Genomic DNA, 27111 nt, shown 5'->3' with positions numbered 1-27111 from the left:
CAAGTGGTTAGCATGCAGACCTCACAGCTAGGAGACCAGGGTTCGATTCCACCTTCGGCCATCTCTGTGTGGAGTTTGCATGTTCTCCCCGTGCATGCGTGGCTTTTCTCCGGGTACTCCGGTTTCCTCCCACATTCCAAAAACATGCTAAAGGTTCTTTTCCCATTTATTCCTTTATTTTGTCCTTCCATCCTCCCTTCCTTCTGTCCTTCCTTCCTATGCAGCCTTGTCATGGTGGAGGCGTCACACACACACAAATTCGTGAGGATGAGCATCCATGCTCTTCGGATCAACAAGCGTCTTTCTTCTTCTTTTGTTGTGTTATCAGTGAGTCTGCCGGTCTCCCCCCTGTGGTTGAGTGGAGATGAATGCTCCCTCCCCGCTGTTTGATTCCCGTTAGACCCCCCACCCACCCACCAATCCTGCTCTTTGACCTTCTCAATTTTCTATTTTCATCATTCCTTCTTCCCGTTTCCAAGCCCGGCCCCGCCCCCACCAACACTTTGTGATGTCACAGTCCAGCGTCATGGTTAAGCTAGCTAATTAGCAAGAGTCACATGACTCCTTAATGATCACGTGAGCGTCATAGCTTCCAGAAGGCGCGTGAGAATGAACACGATGAAGAACACCTCGGCTTACTTCTCTCGTTCGAGGCTGAAGGCGAGCACAACAGATGAGGCGTTACCGCGGTAACCACGTCCGCATACGCAGACTTTCATCTTCATCCCGGCGAGACCAGAAGAAGACTTTTCTCAGCCTAAAGAGGCGAGACGAGGAATCAAAGCAGGTGGAGAGGAGGAAAGAAAGGAGACGTTGGAAGACCACGCCGCCTGACATGAAAGGAGAACGTTGATTTAGTGGGAAGACACAAAATGGCGGAAAAGCGGACAACGGGTCACATGACACCAAATAGGAGAACATGATGGTCCATTGAAGCTGGTCATCTGGCGAGGAGAAGCTTGTGGAATATTCCAAATAGTTTATCCTTGGTCGGTCATTGAAGGAAGGATGTGGGCGGGGCTAACCTGGCCGTAACGCGCGTGGGACTGATGACATCATAAATGATGATCAGTGATTGGCTGCCTTTGTCAACAAACTGCACACGTGACAACAAACGAGTAGATGAGGTGATGAGCATGTTGAAGGATGAACTCAATCATCATTTTTTCATTATAACTCATCGAAAGCTGAACAAAAATAGAAATATGATGCATTCAAAGACACTGATTAAATGTAGGATTCTACACCAGTCACTTGGTGTCGGGAATGTTACTGTTAGTTTGGTGAGACAGCCGGAACAACCGCTCTTTATTTCAGGTTTGAATCATCTCACAACAGGCGCAATACTCCAAAGCTGAAACTCAACTCTGAACCCCCGACATCACTTCCTGTGTGACTCTTTCATGTCCCAGAGGGAGCGCATTTATCGTAACACTCACAAGCAATGGTTTATTTTCTCTTATTTTATATACTAATTTAATATACAATATTATAGTATAGTATAGAGTGTAAAGGGGGACTATAGGGGTGTTATTTCATGCCTAGAGAGCTCTAATAATCTTAAAAGCGGTATCAGAAGGCTGTAAACAGGTTTACTATGCTCTAACTGCGAAAATATTTGTATAGAAGGAACCCTACTTCACTGAAATTCACTTATCGCAGTTGGAACTAAGTGGAATAATAAGGAAAAATGAGGGATTACTGTACTCGAGTACTTGTACTTCGGTCTTCATGACGCTAAAGCAGCTAAAGCAGCTAAAGCAAGTGTTCCATTGAGAGCCAGCATCAGAGAGCAAAGACAAGATGGAGGGCAGAGGGTGTTGACGACAGCTCGTCAGGTATTCATGAGCGGCGCGGTGCCTTTAATGGACTTCATCAACAAATGGACTTCATCAGAGATTTGTAATGAATGTTAATTGATTGAAGCATCCTCAGTGAAAGCTGACAAAATCCTTTCTTTTTGTCCTTGGCGGCTTCGGCCATCTTGACTAACATCTGATGGATAAAATTCCCGGAGCAACAACGTGATGTTAGCATGTTATTAAGCTAAAGTAGATGAAAACATGCTAGCGTAAAGTTGTGTCTTCTTTGGAAGAAACAGACAAAAATCCTTTGGCTTTGCTCTTCTTTGTCCAATGCTTGAGTGACATTGCCACATGACCCCCCCTCAAGTAATTAGATTACAGAGATGAAGAGTCAGACCAGAGTTAAGAGGATTTTGGTTTTTTTTTTGGAGAGATTTAAGAATAAGAGGGAATCAGATATTCCTCTTCCTCGGGATGCCTTCATCCTTCCAGGAAGACAACGCTGAGAGACAATCGCTAAGATACCTGAGCTGCTGCTCCACCTTGACTTGACCTTGTGGCCGCGTATTAGCATCATACAATCTTACATCTTACAATGTTTGTATTTTGGTTTTCCACGGTTACGTTGTACTTCCTTAAGTACTTCCTTAAATGCTGCATCCTGGACACAACGGGACAAGGACTAACGACGTGCGTGCAGCAGGCGAATACGTACTGGAGGCGGAAGAATACGTCGTTTTTCGCTAACTTTGTTCCCTTCATTTTGTTCCCCAAACGTGAGCCAGACTCTTGTGATGGCTGTGCGTCAAAGAAAAGGAAAGTTGAAATGAAGTGAAATTAGAAGTTCGGGGAAATTAGGAGAAATCAACATCGGTTGTCTTCCTGTCACGACCATCGTGAAGATAAAGACGGTATCCTGTAGGGTTGTGATCGATAAAACATCAATAAGAATCCGCCATTAATTTGTGGATGAATCAATCATGGAGACATGCACCAGGTATCGTGAGGTAATCAATCAGTGGCTTTGTAGCGTGCTTCGTGTCTTACCAGGACCGAAGATGAGCATGGATGTAAACAGTAGCAGCATGCTAGCTTTAGCAAAAAAACAGAAATCCGGAACATCTTTGGCTTTTCCAAGGGAAAAAGCTCCGCCATTTCTGATCAATGCAGCTCTGAAGTCCAAGGGTATCACAACATATCCTGACCCAAGACCAACAGAGACCAGTATTATTAGTACCCTTTTTCCGAGGAATGCTGCTTACCCTTTTTGCCCTAAAAGTCGTTTAAATGTCGCACCTTCGTTATTTACCTGGAGTGTTGAAAACATGATGCTCAGGCTGAAATGTTGCACGCTTCCTATCCGTATGACGAGGCCTGGCGCAGTAATCGATAAATCAATTAACCGCAAGATAAATAAATACAAACTTGATCATTTTTCCGGGCTCGGTAAATTGACGTGTGCGTGCATGTTTTTTTGGGGTTGCACGGTGTAGGAGTGGTTAGCGTGCAGACCTCACAGCTAAGAGACCCGAGTTCAATCCCACCCCCGGCCATCTCTGTGTGGAGTTTGCATGCGTGGGTTTTCTCCTGGGAATCCGAATCCAAAAACATGCTAGGTTAATTGCTAGCTTAATTGCTAGGTTAATTAGCCACTCCAAATTGTCCATAGGTATGAATGTGAGTGTGAATGGTTGTTTGTCTATATGTGCCCTGGGATTGGCTGGCCACCAGTCCAGGGTGGACCCCGCCTCTACCCCTTTGCTATACGCTAGCGATAGCACTACTTGCTAGCTGTGTGTGTTGCGTATAAACGGCCATTTGTGCATTGTGTCATTTTATGACATGGAAAAGTTTGTGACAAATAATAATAATAATACAAAAAAAGGAATTAGGTTTCAGTTATTGCCATTGCTATCGATGCTATGTGCTAATAAATGCTAGTTTCCATGAATGACCTCAGTCAACAACAACAAAGATACGGCGAAGAATCCGAAGCAAACAGTCAAGAGTGACGTCCGACCGTGTTGATGATGATGATGATGATGATGATGATGAGGATCACTATTGATGATTCAGACAATATTTCTTATGTTTTCTCTTTGACTCCATGACAATGTCTTCCCGCTCGTCTTCCTTCTCCATGAAGAATTCTTCTTACGCTTTAATTTGCCTCTCCGTGCTCTTCTCACGATGTCGGCTGTGAGCGGGCGTCACGCCGCCGATTTTGTTGTTGTTTAGAGTCTTCAACCTCACGTAACACACACCTCCTGCTTGGAATACATCGATATGACGCGCACACACACACACACACACACACACACACACACACACACACACACACACAGCAGGCTTGTCCTCTTGATCCTGTCTGCTGTGTCGTGCATCCTATTTCCTGTTTAGACAAGCAGGCCCGCCACAAATATGCTAAACTGCACACAGCCAGAGAGGAGATGAAAGACAGAGTGTGTGTGTGTGTGTGTGTGTGTGTGTGTGTGCGTGTGCGTGTGTGCAAGAGGGAGAAATCCCATTTCATTGTCATAGTGTTTAATATTTATTGGAAAAATGTAAAGAAAATGTAAAGGAAGTGCTCCTCAGCGAGCAGGCGGGATTAGCATAAATAGTTTGGAGCGTGCTCGTGTTTGGGGAGTAAAGTCGCATACGTGCACGTGTCGCATGGCCATGCGCAGGTAGTGTGAACACGCACACACACACACACACACACACACACACACACACGCTGACCTTTCCACACAGCATGCTTGTTTTCCTGCTGGGTCTCCGTCTTAAGCGGCAACGCTGCTGATCCAGGACCAGCAAGTTGACTGTCATGTTCCTGCGGAGGCGGGGGAGGTTGCCAAACATTCTCCAATTAGAGTCCTTCAAAAAGCATCATGAATAATGGTCCACTTGTCATGATTTCAAAGTAAAAGCCGCACCGGTGTTAAAATGGGAATGCTGTTGTTCTTTTCCGCTAACTAGTGATGTCATTCATGAGCTTCCTGAACGGGACGCAGACACTAATAATTGACCTCCTCCCGGCCTCTCAGTTCACTATTTGCTGCACATTGCACTGTAGCGTGTACTATAACATGCAGGGTGGGCTTCTCTCTGCTGACCTTCCTCTTCTTCCTCCTCCTCACGTCAACAGTCTTTGTGTTCCGACGTGCGAGCCCGACGAAGAGGAGTCTCTTCGGTCCTCAAACTTTGTCAGAAGCTTCTCCAGCAGAACCAGGTTGGTACCCCAGACCCCCCCCCCATCCAGCTTGAGACCATTTATTTGATACTTTATATACTTTATACATGCTTTGAATGTTCAAAACTTTGTTGACATTTTCAAGAATGGAAGAACTGGATACATTTTGGGGATGAAGTGGATGAACATCTGCATCCAGGATTTTTAAAATACTGGGAGATCTTTGGTATTTGTGCATATAAAATACCACAGTACTTGGGGTATAAATACAGTGTAAAAATACAATATGTGGGATAATCATTTTGGTGGGAATCACAATAAAAGATCAACAATGATGCTCGGTGGGGGTCCGTGCTCCCATGCCTCTCTAGTAATGCATCTTTGAGGTTGTTATTGATAAAGATGGAAGCAATGTTTTCGCTCGATACCCTAACATAAACGTTTCCTCGTGGTGCAGTCGGGCCCTGTGGCGGAGGCGGAGGCGGGCCCGGAAGCGGAGCAGCACCGTGAGGCTCTGCAGCTGCTGTCAATCAACCTGGAGAGGAGGTGGGAGGCCATCGTCATGCAGGCGCTGCAGTGGCAGAACCGACTGAAGAAGGAGCTGGGAGAAGAGCAGGTTAGAACGCCATTGTCGTTTCTTTTTTTGGGGGGGGGGGGGGGGGGCAATGACTTTATGACGCTTTTATATCTTTAGACTTTATCTCAATGTCAAACTTTATTACACTTCACCAATCTACATGGGGATTCAGTGAGAAAGCACCAAGAGCAGGACAAGGAGATTTACACTATAAAAAATGACTTTAAACAGTTAAGACTGTTGTCTACACACACACACACACACACACACACAAGCAGAAATGACAAATAAGGGAGGCGGGACGCTGTGACCTCGCCGCCTGGCTGCAGAGTCGTTTGACTTCCTGTGTGGAGGAAGACCAACACGAGTGCTTTGGCTTATAAATGACCACTTGGGCACCGTGATGAAGTGAAGGTGCCTTCCTATTGTGTGTGTGTGTTTGTGTGTTTGTGTGTGTGTGTGTGTGTGCCCAAATAGGCTGCACCTGTTTGACATCAGGTGAGCTCCGTCCTCCATACCAGCAGGCGTTGGGGGTACCGACATTAAAAATAACTACGTTACTTAAGCTTAATTGTATTTTAAGTATTTAAGCCAAAACCTTAAACGTGACAAATTCATCCTGTTCTTTGACTTTAAGGAATGTCCACTTAATGTCGTTCCCATTCAACATCCTGTGGCATGGAGGCCTATTTACCGTATTTTCCTGACTATAAGTGGCACTTTTTTTCATAGGTTGGCTGTTCCTGCCACTTATACTCCAGAGCGACTTATACATGAAAAAAGTGTTTATGTTCCATAAACACTGGATAACTTTTGTGTTCATGTTTATGTTTAGTGTAGCTGAATAAGCATTGTGTTAGCATATCTTACACCTATTCAGCCTGTTCTCTATTCTTTTATTGGTACAACTTGCCTTCCAAGAGGACCTAATGTCTGTTTTGGTCAAGTAGTTTGGAAAATAAATAAAATGTTATAATCCAATAAATATTGTATTTATAATAAAATAACATGGAGAACAACAGGCTAAATAGTTGTCTGAAAAGACAACTATTGGCATGTTAACATAACATGTTAACACTAAATAACATAATTAGTTTATTTGCAGCTTGTCATCTGCAGAATATGATTTTCTTTTTGTCGTCCGTCTTTCTCAGTTGCTTTTATAAGTTGATTTTTCGTGGTATGTGAGCCATAGGAGAGCAGCTAGTGGGCACACAAGCTAACTAGAGCGCCCTCTCCTGGCTGTCAGTGTAAAAAAAAGTCGCTCCGGAGTATGAGTGGCAGGACCGGCCAAACCATGAACAAAAGTGCGACTTATAGTCCAGAAAATACGGTAATGTTCTCCACCAATCACACACAAGATGAATCCACAAACATTGGCCATGGTAACTAATTACATTTATGAAGAAGTAATTCTGTTAACTAGTAACTAGTAACTAGTAATGACAAAGTACTTGTTTGAAGTACTTTTCCCAACAATGCCGATGGTTGTGTACAAATTGTCAAGCAGATGTGCGTATTCGCGGTGAGTCTGCTGCTGTTGTTCACCGTTAGCTGGTCGTCGAGACCAAGGTGCGCCTGCGTGCACGCGGAGGCGATTCATCCGTGCTGGTGTACTTGTCGGGAACCAAGCAGTGATGCCGGCCCGCCTCGCAGCTTTCTGACGGCCGAGACGCCGCCAGCGTCGCTAGCAGGGGGGGGGGGCGCTCGCAGCGCCATGACTAATCACCCTGACTGCAGCAGATAGCTGCGCTCTCCTTGGAGCTCCGAGCGCATGCTAAGCTAACAAATGGGAGCAGTCACCTGGGAGCTAATGGGAAAACTTTCTCCGTTTGGCCTCGGAAAAACATTGAAGTCACAAACAGTAAGATGGCGAAGACTCTCAATGTTCGATTCCCGCTCAGTTCCTGGAACCCGGCGTCCTCGTCTTGGGGAAAGTTTTCTTCAAGTCGTTGCTTGACGTGAAAAAAGAAGTCGGCGTTTTCTGTTAAACTGCTTAGGAGCGACAGAAATGAAATCAATGACAGACATCAATAATACAGAAGCTTTGTGGGGGGATTTGATTGGATTAGACGGATGGAGGCCCCGCCCCTTTGTGTCCAGCGAGTGTATGCTCTATCAGCAGCGAGAGGATAAACACATTTCATACAAATTCATCACACACACACACAGCCAACTAGTTTATGAGATTAATAGGCTATGAATGACTAATATCACCCCCCCCCCACAGACCCCCCACATATTAACGAGATGAGGAGCAATTTGTATAATTATAGATTTCCGGCGTCTAAGCACATTTTCAGAGGGCCGCAGCTTTCTGAAGGCTTTTGATTACGTGTTTACGTACGCGCTCTCTCGCCTCTCGCCGTTCCACTCTGAATTATTCATCTCTTTGTTCCACGCTGGAATCTTTCACCCTCACATTTAGGAGGCATTTCTTCATCTTCACAGTCATCATCACCGCCAGGATCACTTCTTCAAACACGCCGCTCGTCTTCCATTGATCCGCTTCACTGACTCCGCCCACAAAGTGTCTAGTTTTACCTCGAAGAGAACCCGGACTCGGCGGCGTCCCGACTCCAGCCCTTCAAGCAGAGAGGCTCAAAAAGTTCAAGATGAGTAAAAATGTCCTTTATTCTGTCTTGTCCTCAGGTCCCAGGGAACTTCCTGGAAGCGGGGCTTGTGGACATCCACCAGCCCAGCCCGGTCCAGGCCCCCCTGGTGGCAGCGGCCCCGGACGACTCGTGGGAATGGGATGAGACCGACATGACAATCACAGAATCCCAAGCAGTACCAGAACCCGACCTCACGCACAACCTTCCCGCTTCAGATGGCATCCCGACAAGCCAGAATCCTGAGGTCCCACCCCAAGTATTCCCCCCTGACAAAGAACCCATCTACCAGGTCTACAGCCTCCACACGGTCCAGTTTCACAGTCCTCAGAGTCCTCAGGCCTTCTCAAAGGCGGCAAAGAGGAAGCAGCATATTTTCCAGAAGAGTCTCAGCAAGGACTCCACTTTCTCCTCCATGGAGTCTCTCCCGGACCTCCTGGGCGGGCTGATGCCAGGCGAGCGAGGAGGGGAGAGGCCTTGGTGCTCTCAGAGGGAGGGGGGCAGGGCCAGCGGCCAGTCATCTAGCAGTCGTCCATCGGAGAGCGAAAGCGGGATTGTTAGCGATGGAGGGGACACCGAGACCCTGACCGCCAACTGTGGCGTCCTGGGAGACGAGGAGGAAGAAGATGTTACTCTGACGCTGCATGAAGATGACCGACTCGGGGGCAGAATCCAAGGAAAAACCGAAGATGCCGGGGATTCCGTCCACAAGGCCGGAGGACGGGAAGCAGCTGAGATCCTGATGAACGGAGGACCACCGGACTCGGACCGCCATGCAGCCAAGCCTCTCCTGAGCTGCGGCGGTTCGGATACGCCTCCTGTTCTCCAACACCAGACTTCTAGTCCCGTCTTATCTCAGGGCTCCTCCCTGGATTCCCTCCTGGCTCTGGGCTTGGAACTGTTCCCGTCCAAAGAAGTACTTCACCGCAGCGCCTCTCTGGAGAGCGGCCTCGCTCCGTGTCACAGTGCCGACGCCGACACCTGCGCCAGTCTCGCCAGCCTTGTGGAGCTGGACCTAGACCAAATGAGGGGTGATGACCATGGTGGTCTGGAAGACCACAGGATCGGTGAAGGAGCTCAAGGAGAGCTGAGCAGGAGAACACTTGACCTCCTGAAGCGTCTGGAGAACATTGAGAGTCCTCTGATAGCCAAGATGACTCGTAGTGTGTCGGACATGACGCTTCGGAGAAGCTCTCCCCTCCGTCGTCAACTTGCAGCTTCACCTTCTCCCGGAGGCCGACATGCGGCACTCCCACGGAGGTCACGCAAGGCGCCGCCGTCCCTCATCAACGAGAGCTCGGCTTCGCTAACGGAGTTGAGCAGCGCTGAAGACTCCTCTCTGGCTTCCGAGGACTTAACCGTGCTCCCCAATCAGAGGAACCTCCTTCAGGATCAGTCCTTGGTGGCGAGCAGCAAGCACAACTTCTACAGGAGGTGCTGCAAGAGGAGCAGCCAGAGAGAGGAGGCGGACGCCCTGAGCTTGAGCATGGTGGTCAACGTGTCTTGCACCTCCACTTGCACTGACGATGAGGACGACAGTGACCTCCTGTCCTCCTCCACCCTCACCCTCACCGAGGAGGAGCTGGGCGTGCGGGATGGAGAGGAGGAGGACGAAGAGGAGAGGCTGACACCTGCCTCATCTGGGAACGAGGAGGACGAAGACGAAGACACAATGGATGACTCCTACATGGAGTACATGAAGAAGGAGCTGCAGGGTTGGATCCGACCTACTCGTACCTCTTCTTTGTCCTCCTCAAAGACCGAGGAGGGGCTTCAGGATGAACTTCAGTGCGGGAGTAACCTCACCTCCTCAGAGCAACGTCGGCTCCTAAACGCTAGCCACCAAAAGGAAGAAGAGAGGGAGCAGCAGGAGGTGCAGGAGAACCTCAGGAACGTTCCAAGGAGCTTCATCAGTCACTTGGTGGATGACCTGGAAAACGGAAATATCGAGCACAGCTGTTTGAGTGGCAAAGACCAGGATGACCAGCTCCTCCGAGAGGAGACCAGTGTCTTCACCAAGAAAGGAGAACCTCTCAGGGAGACGTACACCTTCTCCAACATCTTCATCCCCACAGAGTCAACCAACCAACTTCCTTCATCTCCGTCCTGTGAGCTCCTCACACCTGCCTCCTCATTGGTGGGACAGCTGAAGGGGGAGTTACCCTGCCAGAGCTCCGCCTCGCCCCCATCGCCACGCCTGGACCGCCAATCACATGACGGCAGGCCTGGCGTACGGAAGGCCATCAACATCCAGGAGAAGTTCAAGTTCTCCTCTCTGGTGATGGAAAAGAGCAGCAGTGGGGTCCGAGACAAAGATTCCTGCCTCCCAAGCAAAAAATGGAAAAGTTGCTACTCTTCTTGCTGCCAACACCTCAACTCGTCCGACTCACCCGACTCACCCGACTCACCCGACTCGCCCGACTCGCCCGACTCACCCGACTCGCCCGACTCACCCGACTCGCCCGACTCACCCCAGCAAGGCAGCAAGGAGGCCGTGCACGACTTTGTCATGGAGATCCTGGAAATGGCCAGGAGGGGCAACGACATTCCAGACGGGAAGTCTGACCTTGACTGCCGACCTTGGTCTTTAGCACAGATAAGAGACAAGGTAACTCACACGTCAATAATTCATGCAAAATAATCAAATCGCGTCTAATTGGACGCGCTTGTTGATATTTAGCAATCTTTTGCGATTGATGAAGTTTTGGTTGGCCTCCCATTTTCTACGTTTGAAGGACAAACGAGTAGAAACTAAAAGATGTTCACTGGTTTGCGCTAATTGAATCAATCGCATGACAAAGTTAGCGTCTTCATTTCTCATCAGCCGTTCTGCTAAAAGTGTCAATAACTTTTTTCGTACGCAAACAAATGTGACGATTTATTGTCGTGGCTTCTTTTGATGCCACAAGTATCAACGCACACTTGAAGAACTTTAACAAACGTCATCTTGTTCCTTTGAATTCCTGAAGGTTCTCCAGCATTCCCACCAGCCTCTGCAGCTGCGTAAGGGAGACTTCTACTCCTACTTGGCGCTCTCCTCGCACGACAGCGACTGCGGCGAGGTCACTCAGTGCGCCGAGGACAAGAGCGCCACCCCGGCGCCCTACGCCATCCCAGCGTACGCCACGCCCACGCAAGGCCTCAGCAGCCCAGAACCAGACACCAGCTCCAGCCGGGGAACTTCTCAGATGTCCTCAACTCACCGTGACGACAACCAGCTCTGCGCTCTTGACTTGGAGTCACATGATCATCTTGCCACAAGCCCCTCCCCCTCTTTTCCCCGAAGCCCAGACATCCGGGATGAGGAGACCCTGTTTCCAGCCTGCACGGAGGAGGTTTACCTGGGCCCGCCCCTCTGCTACAGCATGCCCCCCACCAAAAAGGCACCAAAGGCCCCCCTCCCGACACGCCACAGAGGGTCCCATCCAGAGGAGGTGATCCCTCCTGTCCCGGAGCCCCTATACAGCTCCTTCTCCATCAGCACCTCCCCTATGAGGAGGCCCGCCGAGACTTCCTGTTCTGGTTCTGGTGAGCACCCACACCTCCTCTGTGATGTCGCCGGCGGTGTGGGAGCACGGCGGGGGGAGACGAGTCCTAATGAGGCTCCTTCTTATCTTCATCCCCTGATAGACTCGCCCTCGGCAGCACGCACTAAAGCGCTTGAATCCAATATTGGCGTCGTAATGACCAAGATAAGTGTCGGCGGAGCCGCTACAAATCCCTCAAAAGAGCCGGCCGCTGCCGCTGCCGCTGCGCGTATTAATCCCAAAATGAACTGCTGGCCGATGAAAGAGGCTGATAGAGCGGCGGGGGGGAGGCGAGGAGAGGCGGACGCTCGCAGCTTCAAGCAGCCGGGGGCGACGGCGAAAGGGCGGCGAGGCTCGCGACAGGAAGCCAAGATGACGACCACGACAGCGGCCAAGCAGGTTGGTGTCGTGGGTATTAGCCTGATCCGCAGCCCTCTGCTCCGGGTATTAGTCCCAGCCCATCTCCTCCGTGTGTGCCCACGTAATGAGGCCCCGTGTAGTCCTCTCTTTTCCATTTCACAGCTCACTAGGACACCCTGATATGCAAAGTACACACGCTACACACGCTACACACGCTACACACGCTACACACGCTACACATGGGAAATGAAAAATGTCCCAATGCAATCATAAATATATATTTATATATTTCAATAAAAGGTTCATACATATTCATTTTGAAAAACAAAGCCGTAAATTGTTGCAATTTTACAAGAAAAAAGTTGGACTATTGTGACAAAAAGTGAGTTTTGTGAGTCTTAAGACTTATACAGTTCATCAATTCATTCAATCATGGATTTTTTTTTGTGGGTTTTCTCCGGGTACTCCGGTTTCCTCCCACATTCCAAAAACATGCTAGGTTAATTAGCCACTCCAAATTGTCCATAGGTATGAATGTGAGTGTGAATGGTTGTTTGTCTATATGTGCCCTGGGATTGGCTGGAGGTTGGGTTTATCCCCGCATACCGTCCAAAGACAGCTGGGATAGGCTCCAGCATAACCGCAACCCTAGTGAGGATAAGCAGCATAGAAAATGGATGGATGGATCTAAATAATATTACATATAATAAATACGGTGGACGAGTGGTTTGCACGCAGACCTCACAGCGAGGAGACACAAGTTCAATCCCACCCTCGGCCATCTCTGTGTGGAGTTTGCATGTTCTCCCCGTGCATGCGTGGGTTTTCTCCGGGTACTCCGGTTTCCTCCCACATTCCAAAAACATGCTAGGTTAATTAGCCACTCCAAATTGTCCATAGGTATGAATGTGAGTGTGAATGGTTGTTTGTCTATATGTGCCCTGGGATTGGCTGGCCACCAGTCCAGGGTGTACCCCGCCTCTCGCCCCCAAAAGACAGCTGGGATAGGCTCCAGCATGTCTGTGACCCTTGTGATGATAAGAGGTAGAAAATAAATGAAGAAATAATAAATATGTAGAAAATACTTGTGTAAAAAACATGCATTACTAGCTGAAAAAGTATGAGAAAATATTGCAATTTTATGAAAAAAATGGTACTACTACAAGAAAAAGCAATTTGTATGAGAAAATACTGCAATTTTAGAGCGAAAAGGTGTAAAAATAACAAATAATGACCTAAATAATTAGAAAAGTCAATATATTGTATATAAATATATGTATATATATTGTATATAATATTGTATATAAATAAAGCACAGATCTTCCATTTGTCCAAAGTGTAAACGTAACGTTTGTCCTCCATCCTTTGCCCCCCCCCCCCTCAGGTGTTAATGCAAGGTGGGATTTGCAGACGTCTCACTTTAAGGTCCACGGAACAACATCAGCATAATTACTAGCAGTCGGATTTGATTAGGATTCATCAGCCTTCATCCCGTCGCTGAATTAGCGTGTTTGTGCTCTTTTTCACTTTTCTATTTCCTCATGCAAATGAGACCACGCAACCTTGCTAGCTTTAGCAACTTTTAGCGATTTTTTTTTTTAGCCTCTTTGCCCGTTTCCTGCATTTTAATGGAAGCCACGGGTCCTTAAAGCAGGACGGGAACACGTTGACTCGCGGCTCCGTATTTGCTTTGTAGCAATTTGGGCTCATTGAACAAGAAAGCCGATGATGATGATGTTTGCCTTCTTTGCTTTGCTTCCATTTCTTCGACTTTGTCTGCTGACACGGAATGTTCCTCTTGTCTCTCTCGCTAGGTCAGCGCTGTCAATCACACCACCAGGGACTCCCAGGGGCGGAGCCAAATCCCCATCAGGCCGCCCGCCTCCAGGATGAGGCCAATCAGAGTACGTCCTCTGTTACGTCATCAATGTTATGACATACTCCCACAAAGGAAACAAAAAAACTACTTCCTGTTTGTTCTTTTTTGTGAACCTTCCCCCCCCCCATTGTGTCTCCCAACAGTCAGGCAGACTGTTTGGGTGGAGATCTGCTACAATACAATTTAAACGTTGCCGTAAATAAGTAAATAAAACACCAATCGTCGGCGGCTCTAAAGGTACTAAAAGTACTAAAAGTAAACTACAGACTCAGCAGAATGGAGAGAAGTGAAGCGGTCAAGCATATTGAAGTCGAATTGCAGGCCGAGTACGACAAATTCCTACATGTTGGGTGGGGGTGGGGGGTGGGGGGGCTCCTCCCTGCAGTTCACCGTACCCCCAGGGGGGCCCACCCCGCTATTTGAGAAGCATTGACTTAGCAGATGGAAACATATTATGGAAACATCATATCTCATATCTAAACTGGCCTTTTCGTTTTCCTCCACAAAATAAAACCAAGCAGAAAGCTGAAGAACACCAACAAAGACTACCTGTATGCGTGTGTGTGTGTGTGTGTGTTTCATGTGTGTAGTGGCTGGCCTATGGGCCCCTCCAGGGCTGGGTAAACCTCAGTGCCCCCTCCACTCTATACACACACCCCCCTCAGGGCAGGGCACGCTAGTCCTGTAGAAGCTCTGACAGCTGCAGGTTGTTGTTCACGTGCACTCTCGTTCGCTCGCTCGCTCGCTCTCTCTCTCTCTCTCACACACACACACACACACACAGCAGAGGACAAAGCTGCATACACACTGGCATGACACATGCGCGCTCGTGCTCACATCATATCATTGATGCATGCAGCTGGTGCTGACCCCCATAGGGTGTCCCCATCTAGCCCACCTGTTCACACACACACAAGCTCAATTAAAGCAATGGTGAAGGCTGCTCGTGATGTGCACTGTGACCCAGACAGCACACACACACACACACACAGGACACAATGTGTGTGTGTGTGTGTGTGTTCAAGTTCCATCATGCTCATAAAGCCTAAATACACAAAAGAACACAAAAATAACACACACACACACACACATATATATCAGAATTGTGTTAATAATGAATGGGACTCATTGATTGGCATCCAGATCCTGGGTCAGTTTCATGACGTGTTTGGTTGCCATGCGTCCACATGTAAGGTTGGCTGTGGGTTACAACAAGTCATAAATTCACCAATGTGAGCTCAAATACTGTAAATTGCGGTGTATAATATCATCACACAGCAACCTAACACTCAAAAGGTACATCTGATATATACAAACATGTACCAATATAATGGATAACGCGTTCCGCTGGAGCAGACCGTTTCATTGGTGGACAAGCGGCGTAGAAAAATGGTGGATGATGTTGCAGTGCTGCCTGTGTCCACCAGAGGAAGCCAGACAACCCAGAACCCAGAGGGAGGCTGACGTCATCGCAGCGCACCAATGAATGTGTTTTTTTTTTTCATTTTAGACTGGTATTGGTACATGTTTGTATATTTCGGAAGATTACCTATCACTAACTTTATCCATCATGTGGTCGCAGCTTTTGAACAGCTTCACTTTAGTTTTCACTTTCACTTTTTTTTATTCGATGCAGTGCCGTCAGAAGAGTCTGCTCCCCACTTGGGAAACGTAACAAAGGGAAAAAAGTTCATTAAAAAGTGTAACGATGCACGATTATGCGTTCTTCCGTTCATATATTTTTTTTGTATAGTTATGGGTCATTTTTGGGAACACCATGAAACACGAGGACCACTTGTAGTAACTCTCACTTGTCTCCCCATCCCTCCAGAGCGGACCTGCAGGAGGCGGAGCTATCCGAGTCCAGCCGTGAGGAGACCCCACCGACGGACAGAGCATCCTCCACTTCCACAAACTTGCAAACATCTATATGACACACACACACACACACACACACACACACAAGTGGTGTTAAAGAAGAACGTCGGAAGAGAAGAAGAAGCGGAGAAAGTGTACGGACTGAAAGGTGACCATGTGACATGGCGAGGCATAAAGGATGATGGGAAAGTGTAACGTAGAAGGAAACAGGAGATGACAACCATGTTTTATCTATGCAACACGACCAAAGCAGCCATGTTGCGTGCCAGCGTGCGTGTTTGTGTTTGACGTGAACGTGAGTTTGGAGTCTTGAGCGTGTATTTGTGCCTTGCCGTATAAGCCGACATCTTTTTAAGACGACGATGAAGCGTTGATGTAAGGTTGAAGTGAGCTTGTGTACATTTGTAAAGCCGGAATGTTTCGTGTGTGTTTGTGTAGCTCCGCGTGTCGTGTCCTCGTTAGCATTAGCGTTACAAGTGGCCTGCATGATTCCTGCTAACGGCTAGCTGACAAAGTTCATTCATTGCAAGGCTCGTTTGTTCTTTTATGTACCACTCTTTCACAGGACGTCAAAGATGTCTGTTTGCTAAATTAGCACAACACGCGTCAGACGGCGGCCCTGTTATTCCTCTTGTACCTCCTCATCCTGGGAGAGGCATGCTAAGCTAGGCTAATATTCAATACAAATAAAGAATCATTAGCATCGATTGTTATTTGTCTTTCTTGTGTCACCTGATTGTAGAATAAACATGCTGGGCGTTATGCTACGTTGTTAGTCTAGCTAGCGAGCTGCTAACAGGGTCGTTACACACAATTGCTACTTTTTGCTAGTTTTCGCATACTTTCTTCTCGTAATTTCGACATTATTATAATATTACAACCTTTTTCTACTTAAAAAAATATATTACATAAAATATTACAACTTTTCAAAATAAAATTTTTACTTTAACATCAGAACTTCATGTAATTAAAATGACATTATTATAATGACATTATTCTTGTAAAATTAGGACATTTTCTCATTCGATGGCAACTTTTTTTCTCATATATTTTGCCATTATTGTAGTAAAATTCTGCATTCTGCACAAATATTTCTTTTGTAAAAGGATGATTTTATTGCCATAATATTTTGACTTTATTCTCATAGTATACATTTTTGCCCCCAACAAAAAATTCCAACTTTATTCTTTGTTTTGATGGTTTTTCATAACATTAGGACTTCAAAAATATTTTTAAGTTTATATTATGGGGAACAAATATGATATAAATATTAATATTTCAACTTATATATATTATGTAAACTTTATTTATCCTCATAATATTAAAAATATGAATTGTCCAACTTTTTTCTCAACATATTTTGACTATTTTTTTTAATGACTGCTGATTTTTCCATTGTATTTTATTCTTGTTGAAATATACTTTTAGAATGTGCTGTCTAAAAGAGACAAGTATAAAATCTCTAAATTTAAATTTGTTTGTTTTTCAAATCCATTTCCAATCAAATGACTGTAATGTGGCAAAAATGCCATGTGTCTATATTTCATGTATTTATTAAAAAGTCCTGTGAGTGAAGTGACTACTTTGGCTGAGGAAACGTATGCCGGGATGGGCCAAGGCACATTTTGAGTAGTTAAAATGTGTGTCAGCATTTTTAGAAAAGAAAAAAATGTCCAGTTTGACCAGACTGGTCCCGGAGGACCAAACACATCTTGAAGACCTGTGGACCAACCAGTGGTCTTGGTGGTGAGATCGTCACTCCCCTGTTGAGTATCTTTAACATTTGATTTCCTCTTTATGTCTTTTTCTGCTTTCACGCTGCTCACAAAAGCATCATTAACAACAAATTCTTTTGTCCTGCCCTCAATCAGCCTCTTTCCCGCCTCCCGCCTGCCAGCCTGGTGATGAGAGCGGACACGCTGTCGTTTTCATCATCATCTCAATGACCTTGTTGTGACAGATGAAGGAATGAACGGAGATGTCTTTTCATATCACAAAGCGTCTTAATGTTCTCTTGATTGAAGGAGACTCGCATCACGTTCCCAAAGTGATCCTATTGCTTGTTTGGGGAAAAGACGACATGGCCTCTTGGCACATATTCATATCAATACCATTATGGGATACATAAAAGTGAGGGACAGGAAGTGTTGATGGCGTCATGTGAGAGTCATGCCTCGAGATAGTGCCAAGTTGAAGCTGGTCTCACGTTTGGGAACGCTTGTCCTTCCAGGTGAACTACGTCAACAGCAGAATCAGACCACGTGGTGCCGGCGTGAGTTTTTTTCCGTTTTATACCCGATTTCCTGTTTCACGCCTTTATTTTGGAGCACTTCCGTCTTACTTTGCCCTGTGTTCTGTCTTCTTTACTCCTCATTTATCTGTTGCTCATTATAGTTGTCTTATTGGGTTCAGCTGAACTTGGGTTCTTCTCTGCTTCTCTCTGTTTTCAGTACATGTTCATCTGCTCAGCTCACATTTTTACCGTTATTAGAGCCCTCTAGACATGAAATAACACCCCTATAGTCACCTTTACCCTCATATGACCCAATAAAGTAGATAGAAGCAGAGAGAATAAGTTATTATGCCAGAAATAAGACTCATCTTAGCTTTTATTATTATTATTATTATTATTATTATTATTATTATTATTATTATTATTATTATTATTATTATTATTATTATTATTATTATTATTATTATTATTATTATTGTTATTGTTATGACCATGATGATTATTATGATTATGATGATGATTATTATTATTATTCGTTCATTCTTTCATTTTCTTCCGCTTATCCTCACAAGGGTTACAGGGGGTGCCAGCTGCTGGTGGCCAGCCAATCACAGATTATTATTATTATTATATGTATATATTATTATATATATTATTATATATACCGTTATTAGAGCCCTCTAGACATGGAATAACACCCCTATAGTCACCTTTACTCTCATATGACCCAATAAAGTAGATAGAAGCAGAGAGAATAATGCCAGAAATAAATATGCTTTTATTATTATTATTATCATTATTATTATCATTATCATGAAAATAAATACATAGATGTATCCATGCTATATAGAGTAAATATAAGTCTTATATAAGTGTTAGGAAGAAGGTGACACGGTGATCACTCATCATGAGCAAGGTGGCGCTGTGGTGCAGATAGTGGCTGTGTGTGTGGGGGGGCAGGGGTGCAGGGGGGGCTCGGGGGGCTGTCCTCTCATGACTGATAAGAATGATGAATGAAAAAGCTTTTAAAGACAAATCAAAGGAGGAGATTTGACTTTTTGCAATTAAAAAGATATGTTATTTTTTTGTGCGGCAAGAATGGAAATGGCTCTTAAGGTCGTAAAGGTCGAGCGCGTCCAAGCGTGGCGTCCCTGCAATTACTGCTCAGACTGCTGCCTGACTTGGGGGTGTGGGGTGGGGTGGGGGGGTCTTCGCACCGCATTAATGCTCCCTGTTGAAGAGATCACATCACATCATCATCATCATCATCATCATCGTCATGTCCTCCTAACCAGGATGAAGACAAGAAATATGACAATAAAAGACTTAGCTTGAAACATCTTAAAGGCCTACTTTATAAAACGTATATTCCGTCTTACATTATCTTATCACAGAGCAAATATTAGCTTATTTTGGAATCCTGGCTTCCTGCTGTCTACTTCCTGACTACTTCCTGTTAGCTACAAGCTGCTAATGCTTGTTAATAAGGCTAACTGTAAATATTAGCTTATTTTGGAATCCTGGCTTCCTGCTGTCTACTTCCTGACTACTTCCTGTTAGCTACAAGCTGCTAATGCTTGTTAATAAGGCTAACTGTAAATATTAGCTTATTTTGGAATCCTGGCTTCCTGTTAGCTATAAGCTGCTAATGCTTGTTAATAAGGCTAACTGTAAATATTAGCTTATTTTGGAATCCTGGCTTCCTGTTAGCTATAAGCTGCTAATGCTTGTTAATAAGGCTAACTGTAAATATTAGCTTATTTTGGAATCTTGGCTTCCTGCTGTCTACTTCTTGACTACTTCCTGTTAGCTATAGGCTGCTAATGCTTGTTAATAAGGCTAACTGGAAATATTAGCTTATTTTGGAATCTTGGCTTCCTGCTGTCTACTTCTTGACTACTTCCTGTTAGCTATAGGCTGCGAACGCTTGTTAATAAGGCTAACTGTAGTTGGCTAATGTTAGCGGTTTGCTGATTTTTTGGTATTCTTTGATGGAGTTGGCTAATGCTAACATCTGCTCATGTTACAAAACATTACAAACTTAGTTGGACTCAATGCGGTGTATTCATAACACAACAAGACGGCCGCCATTTTGTACGCTAACGGAATGTTAACTGAAAACCACAGCGGTTCCGCTGATGATGTAATATCTCTTCTGTATTAAAAGGGCCTGTAAGAAAATAATAGTTCTCTTTTCAAATGAATAAGCGGTCTTCGTTAATGGGCCAATGAAGAACAGGCCGTTTGGCCACCGTACTGTAAAAAGTATTCCTGTCATATGAATGACAGTAGAAGATGTAGTGTCGGAATCAAACAGGCAGCAGGATGTCGGTCGCATTCGAATGCAGCACACTGTTTCTTTGTGTTGCCGTCAAATGAAAATGGGACGTATAGCGAGTGAGGCACGTTGGCGCCTAACGACCTCCTGGTGGCACGGCGTGAAGCCTTCGCCTGCCCTGATGAGCGCTGCCGCCGCTTCATCATGGCCGCCGCCGCCGCCGTCTCTTCTAGACAAGGAAATGGAAGTGGAGATTGAAAACAGACTCACGGGCTGATCTCACGTTATTATGTCGGAAAGAAAAGTGCTGAGGTTGTTGTCATCAGACTCTGGCGTGGGGGTGGGTGGGGGTACACCGGGAAGGGGAGGAGCCTATCAACTTACTCCACTACAGAGTCAAAATACGCCCGCGTATGTACAGTCGTGATGGGAAACTGTGGACTGCGGAGTTAGAAGTGTACCCAGAGTACCCGGAGAAAACATTCAAACTCTCCTGGCTGTGTGACCAACATGCTAACCACTCATCCACTATGCGGTCCTGTAACCAGTAAGTGTTACTTTTAAAACAAGATTCAATCAAAAAAACTCTAACATAGACGATGCCGTGTGGCATACATTGTGGTTGTCTACCGTCACAGATTTCTCGTTTGTTTGTATTTCTTGTTATTAGCTGGTGTACTTAATGAGTGTTTGTACTGTGAAGCGTACTGTGAAGTGGGTGGTCCTTGAACACATCATGATGACTGTAATAAAGTGTGTGTGTGTGTGTGTGTGTGTGTGTGTGTGTGTGTGTGTGTGTGTGCTTTGAGAATGATTGAGTTTTCACAGCAGCCATCAAAAGACATTTAAAAAACAATTTGATAAAAGACGGCAAGAGGCCACGCAGCGTCCGAAGGCCCAAAAAATAAAAGGAACGATGATGGCGGCGTCAGACCGCGACGCTGGCGTCCGCCATCAATCATCCCTATGTGTGTGTGTGTGTGTGTGTGTGTAGGACAGAGACAAAGACATAAGTCGATGTCTATGATCAATCATTTGCATATGGAGGTGTGCAGCTAAGATACGTGTGTGTGTGTGTGTGTGTGTGTGTGTGTGTGTGTGTGTGTGTGTGTGTAAACTTCAGACCTGTAATTGCTGCTAACAGTTCATTCATCACGGCTGCCGAGGCGTTTACGACTAATATTTCAGCTCCCATTACTGCGGCGGCAAGGAGGGCCCACACGCCACTCTGAACTCTGACCCCTGCCAGGCGCTGGCAGGCCGACCCCATCCATCACGGAGCGGAGAGGAAGAAAATATTACAAAGGGAACGTCATTAGTTGGACCGGAGAGGAGAGACTTCTGATTTTATGTGTCGTTGTCTGATGAAGAGCTGCTTCTCATCATCATCACTCTAAGCTCTTTGGACGTCTTCATCGCTTCTTCATCATCATTTCTTCGCCGTGGCGTCATCATCAGCATCAGTAATCGACTTGGAGGCAAATAATGTCTGCCGGTTTCATTCGAGTTGCTTTTGGACATGTACAAGATGTCCTACGGTGCTGCAATGCAGCACAGGAAGTACACTGTCGCTGGGTTTAACTTCTCACCTTTGAGGTGATGAGTTCGAGTACTTCCCGTCGCTTCCTTTAGAAACTCTCCCGATTGGGAATCATCAGAAATAATCTGTTCCACAGTCAAACTGTATCCTGCTTTGTGTTTCAGTGCCAAACAAGCTTATTCTTCTATTATTACCATCTTCTTATTGCTGATGCTCATCCTTGTTGCATTCAAAGAAACCACGTAACTTATTAAACTCATGTTTAAGAGCATACTTAAATGCAGCAAATTGTTATAGTTTTTTTGAGAGGGTTTCATAGTCAAAACAGGTAGCTAGCTTGTTTTCTCTTGTTAAAATGCACAGAAAAGGGAATATGTATGTGTTCATTGTAAATGACATGTTTACATTTTATTATTCTTAGTTATTCACTCATTTATTTTATATTATTATTATATTAAGAACATGTCGTTTTGCCACCGGATGTTGGCGCGCTTTTATTTTGGTAGGGAACTTTTCTTGTTCCTGCCTTTGAAAAAAAAAATGGAACCGTGCTAACGTTAATTGCAATCCAACACTACAATGTTCTCACGTATTTTCTCAGGTAAGGTTGTGTGCACTGATTGTTTGTCTTAATATATTGAGAAATAAGCTAATAAGAATGTGTGTTTTCATTGAATTGTTCGTGTTTAAAGTTGTCAAAGTTGTTTGTTTATTTACCTTGTGTTTAAGCTAGCGCCCTTTGAAGGCACAATGAGGTATAAAACAGCTGACTAAATATCTCAGACTTTGTTAATAATATACGTATGATGATAAATATTGTTGTCAAATAAGTTGTTGAAATGTTTGTGTGAAGCAGTATAAATCACAATGTCATATTTGTTGTTTATTGTGTAGGTTTCAGTGCTCGCGGTGCTTGTGATGCAAACTGAGCCAGAAGAATAAAAGCACCTGCTTGAAACGCCATGTCTGACTTAATATCTTCATTCAAAGTGGCCGCTACATTCACCTTTCACATAAGGATTGTGGAAGGTGGGCAACATTGGAACGGTTCTGGCGTCCCTCCACTCCGGTATGTAGCCAAGATGGCGACCAACACTGCACGCTCACCATTTTGAGTGTTTTGACTCCAACATCCATGTACTGTACTGTACTGTACTGTACTGTACTTGTACGCAGTTCTGCACTCCAAAGACTAAAGCACAGAAGTGCGCCAATTGAGAGACGGCACAATTGATTGGATTATCTTAGTGAGAGGCAGCAGCGCGAGGTGGGCGGGCCTGGAGGTGGTGATGGTGGTCTTCATTAGGAGTCTCTGCTTAGAGCGCAGATCTAATTTAGACTTGAAGCTGCCAGCGACCACTGTGAACTTTTATTGCTATTTAATCTGCTCTATTATTAGTGCGCGCACACACAAAGGACGATTCCAGACAGTTCTGCTTGTGGAGGATGATGGTGTCGTGAAATGTATTACATTTACATCAAGTCAAGCGGTTCAAGTGTAAGAGTCTCAGGTTTGATTCCCGGTATATTACAAATGTCAATATGCAAATAAGACTCTGTGGCGAGTTCAAGAACTGAAGAAGGAAGAGGGAATGCGAGCGTCAGTGGGAGCTTTATGTAGCTAGCAAATTAGCTTTTAGCTTAGCATGTATGCTATTTTTCTGTGTTCTCTCTAATACAAATGCTGATAACTGAGAAAATGATTGAATTCATCAGACGAGATGAGCAGCCTTCGTCAGCGGGAGAAGACTCCGAGGTCGCCAAGTGCTCTCTTCACTTACTTGGAAGTCTTCCTGGAGCTCCGCCAATGTACTCTCAATCCAAAGGCGTCTCTCCTTTGTAAGTTTCACTAGTGATGAAAAAGTCAGTCAAATATGTTCTTGTCTAAATTAAGGTGACTTTATGGTTCCTTTTTACACCAGTAGATTCTGGGTGCTGTAAAAAATTACATTAACCCCACCCTTATTTTATTAGTAATTACCTTTAACTAACTTTTTGGGTGCCCTGGCGGTCGAGGGACCTTGGAATTGTCCAGATTTCCCCCCTTTAAAAGCACCCCGGCCAATAACGCTCATAAATACTCAATAGAAGAATGTATCATTAATCCATGTGGTTGGGATTGGTATCGCTATTTCAGTCCTGGATGATGGGATTTGGAATCAGCAGCATAAGACCCTGATCTGAGAATCCCTATTTATATGTTATGTTACCCACGTGCTGTTTGTTTTTATGTTTTCCTTTTCTTTTTTTTCACTGAACCTGACCTCCAAAAGAGCTAGAAAGTGGGACTTGGCAGCTGATCCTTCATAGAACAACTATAGGGACCACAGGCCATGTATTTTTTATGTTTGGGACTGTTTGTGAAGGTTTTTTGTTTGAATTAAGGCAATACATGCATGGCTATATTACCGCAGATGAACTGTTGCTGCCTGTTGCCATATCTTGAGAATAAAACAACTGCAGAACTCAAAGCGATGTTAGAAAAGAGAATGGGAAGAAGCTGAAATCAAATTCAAGGTATTAGGACGGTAGACTAAAAAAGTGTGACGGGAGAAAGACAGGACTGGATTTTTGTATTTTTGTTTACTCTGGCATGGGATTGGGACGGGACAAGATTGTAACTACGTAACCACTAATCTAGGGCTAGGTTCACACGCCATTTTCATTACAAAAAAATGGCAGCCGTGACGTGATGTGACGCTGTCACAAGGAGTTAGGAGGATATGAAACAGGTATCGAATAGGCTTGAGCAGAAAAAAAACGATAAACACAAACTAGTTGTTCGAGATGCACCAGAAAAGAATTCACATGTCACTCAGGCAGCATGCGGACAAAGCAGTACGATCCCACGTCGTCCTCCTGTAGCCAGGCAGCATGGCAAAGTGGCTAGAGGGGCACCTCCTGGCACCGCCCTCTCAGGGAGTCACATGATCAAAAAAAGGAAAGGTCACCAAGGTGGACAAAACAGGCAACACAACAGAACGTAACACTTTCATCCGCACCGAAACAATATTCTTTGGAAAACTGCTTCCAGACTTGCGTCCCAGGGTCCCAGCTTTTAGTGGACCCCCACCAGGGGGCCACTGAGAGACCGGGTGCCCCCAGAGATAATACATGTACTGTACAGAAACGACAACAATGGGCATTTATGATGCAATTATGAAACAACGACGTAGTAACCCCCCTCCGGGGCCCCCCTGTGTACAAAAAAAACATCCCGTCCCGTAGCCAGTAGGCATCACGTGACTTTTGAGATATTTGTTTATGGTGAATGAAGCTTTTTTTCATGATCAACTCAGCGGTTCTCTTCCAGGCTGCACAGAAAACGTGAACAAACACCGTCGTCGCTCTCTCTCTCGGCACACGCAAACACTCGCCGAGGCTCTCGCCGACATTCCTCCACACTCTGCACGCGCACACGCACACACGCACCCACGCGCGCACACACTTGACGAGCATCTCATCAGCATCACTTCGGCACACACTCCACCGAGGATGGCCGGACACAGGACGCGTCTCTCGGACAGAAAAGCGGAGAAGGTGTCCTGGACGAGGTCCTCTTAGATCCGAGAAGACACCGGCACCATGATCCGGACCAGTGTGCGGAACATCGGAACCTAAAGGAAGAAGTGATAAAAGGAGCGATATTTGTGACACATTCACTGCACTTAGTCCATTTCTTCATCGCTTTTTTTCTTCTTTTCGGACCGGGACCATGGTCCGGACTCGCTCCAGAGTTCCAACAGAAGGTTAAAGAAGACGAAAAGAAGGTTTTAGAGTACCTGCTGTGATTCCTACACCCGTCCACGAAGAACCGGGGTGCATCTCAGCGGGACCATGATCAGGATCTTCCCGGACTTTAGCGTACAGGTGACGGCCGCCGGAGGAGGCGGGGGCGGTGGTGGAGGAGGAGGAGGCGGTGGAGGGATGGTGTCCGGAGCCCCGGTGGGTCGGATGCCGGTCCCGGGAGCGACCAACGGAACCCCGCAGAGCCTGCAAGGACTTCCGGGCTACCAGCAAAGGTAAGAGACCTGTAGCTTCCGTGGGAGAGGAGGAAGAAACACATTTAGCCAAAGTTGGTGTCTTAAACTAACAATGACTTTTTAAAATAACATTTTTATTTTATTACTTGGAATCATTTAGTAATGTCACTAAACAGCATTGCGGTGATGATGATCAAAATGTCCTAAAATGAGTCCAGATCCCTCGGTTTAATCATTTGGCGTCATGGGGTATATAGACCAGGGGTGTCAAACATGTCGTGGAGGGCCGAGACGCTACAGGTTTTCTTTCCAGGTGATTTTAATGATGAACCCTTCTTTGGTTTGAGGAACCTGCTGGAGAAACTGCAGTTTCATTCGGCCCTCTGTCGACACTTGCGGCGTGGACAGATAAACCAAATGAAAAGTTTTATATCTCATGACAGCACTGAAATAATCAGGCGGGGCGAAACTGAGATCCCAGTCGATCTAGATCAGCGTGAACGGGTGTTCAGGTCACTTTGTGGAAATTTAGAGCCGATTTCCGGAAGGACGCCGACATCCGACATCATTCCTCCATCCTTCCCTCCTTCCTTTCACTCTTCCACTCAGTCTAAATGATTGCTTCCCCGTCCGCTCAGTGGGGTTGTTTTTTCTAATCATCACAAGCTGTGGGGTGGCACACACACACAGTCAGGTATTACCTGAACAGCAATGAAGTCTCAGAGCTTTGGGGGACATAAATCACAGCGAGGCCCCGCCATGAGTCCTCCATTCTTATTTAAATATGGCCGCACTGAGACCGCCAGGCGGGAGGATTTGTCCCGGGATCATTTCCTGTGACATAAAACCTGCTGGAATTTAACTATGTCGTCATCTGGCGGCTTACGACCTGTCAGAACCTCCCCCGAGGGCTCTCAGAGGGCCCCCGACCTGGGTTTTGACAGCCAGCTTCAACGTTTTGATGACTTGGCCGCCCGCTCCCATGTGACCCCCCTCCCCAACAAACAACTGGGAGCTAACGTGTGTCCATGCCACTGCTGGACCGCTCTGAACCAGAATAACGCCCCCATCCTTAAAGTCATGACGACGGAGAAACGGCATCACAGGGTCAGAGCTGTGACCTTTACCGGGTGGGTCATGTGACCAGGTTTGTTTTATTTTGTGTGTTTAAAGAGTGCCGAGCGCCTCCACAGCCTTTATTTTCCCGCCACAGCCCCGCCCGCTCCCTTGGTGTTTGCGAATACCC

The 27111-nt window shown here is 45.8% G+C and overlaps 2 protein-coding genes across 8 annotated transcripts in view; both read left to right on the top strand.

Moving 5' to 3' along the window:
- Positions 1-16536, top strand: part of akap6 (A kinase (PRKA) anchor protein 6) — an 86493-nt gene extending 69957 nt beyond the window's left edge. For 4 of the 7 annotated variants that reach the window (XM_078796084.1, XM_078796086.1, XM_078796085.1 and 1 more), the window contains exons 18-23: positions 4954-5037; positions 5456-5614; positions 8228-10795; positions 11157-12113; positions 13889-13978; positions 15785-16536. In XM_078796084.1, coding sequence (XP_078652210.1) covers positions 4954-5037; positions 5456-5614; positions 8228-10795; positions 11157-12113; positions 13889-13978; positions 15785-15826 — 3900 coding nt within the window. In that variant the 3' untranslated portion in view covers positions 15827-16536. The remainder of the gene's footprint in view (positions 1-4953; positions 5038-5455; positions 5615-8227; positions 10796-11156; positions 12114-13888; positions 13979-15784) is intronic. The other 3 variants (XM_078796089.1, XM_078796087.1, XM_078796088.1) reach the window with 3 other exon arrangements.
- Positions 16537-25330: 8794 nt separating this feature from the next.
- The window catches only part of npas3 (neuronal PAS domain protein 3), a 139080-nt gene continuing 137299 nt past the window's right edge, over positions 25331-27111 (top strand). Inside the window, exon 1 of the mRNA XM_058090365.2 lies at positions 25331-25904. Within this exon, the coding sequence (XP_057946348.2) occupies positions 25720-25904 (185 nt within the window). The 5' untranslated portion in view covers positions 25331-25719. The remainder of the gene's footprint in view (positions 25905-27111) is intronic.

Source organism: Doryrhamphus excisus, linkage group LG14, assembly GCF_037039965.1.
Source record: "Doryrhamphus excisus strain RoL-2023G ecotype Guam linkage group LG14, RoL_Dexc_Guam_v1.1, whole genome shotgun sequence".
In the NCBI taxonomy this organism is placed as follows: domain Eukaryota; kingdom Metazoa; phylum Chordata; class Actinopteri; order Syngnathiformes; family Syngnathidae; genus Doryrhamphus; species Doryrhamphus excisus.
Note: the sequence above shows the minus strand (reverse complement) of the source record. Positions and strands in the feature narration are given on the sequence as shown.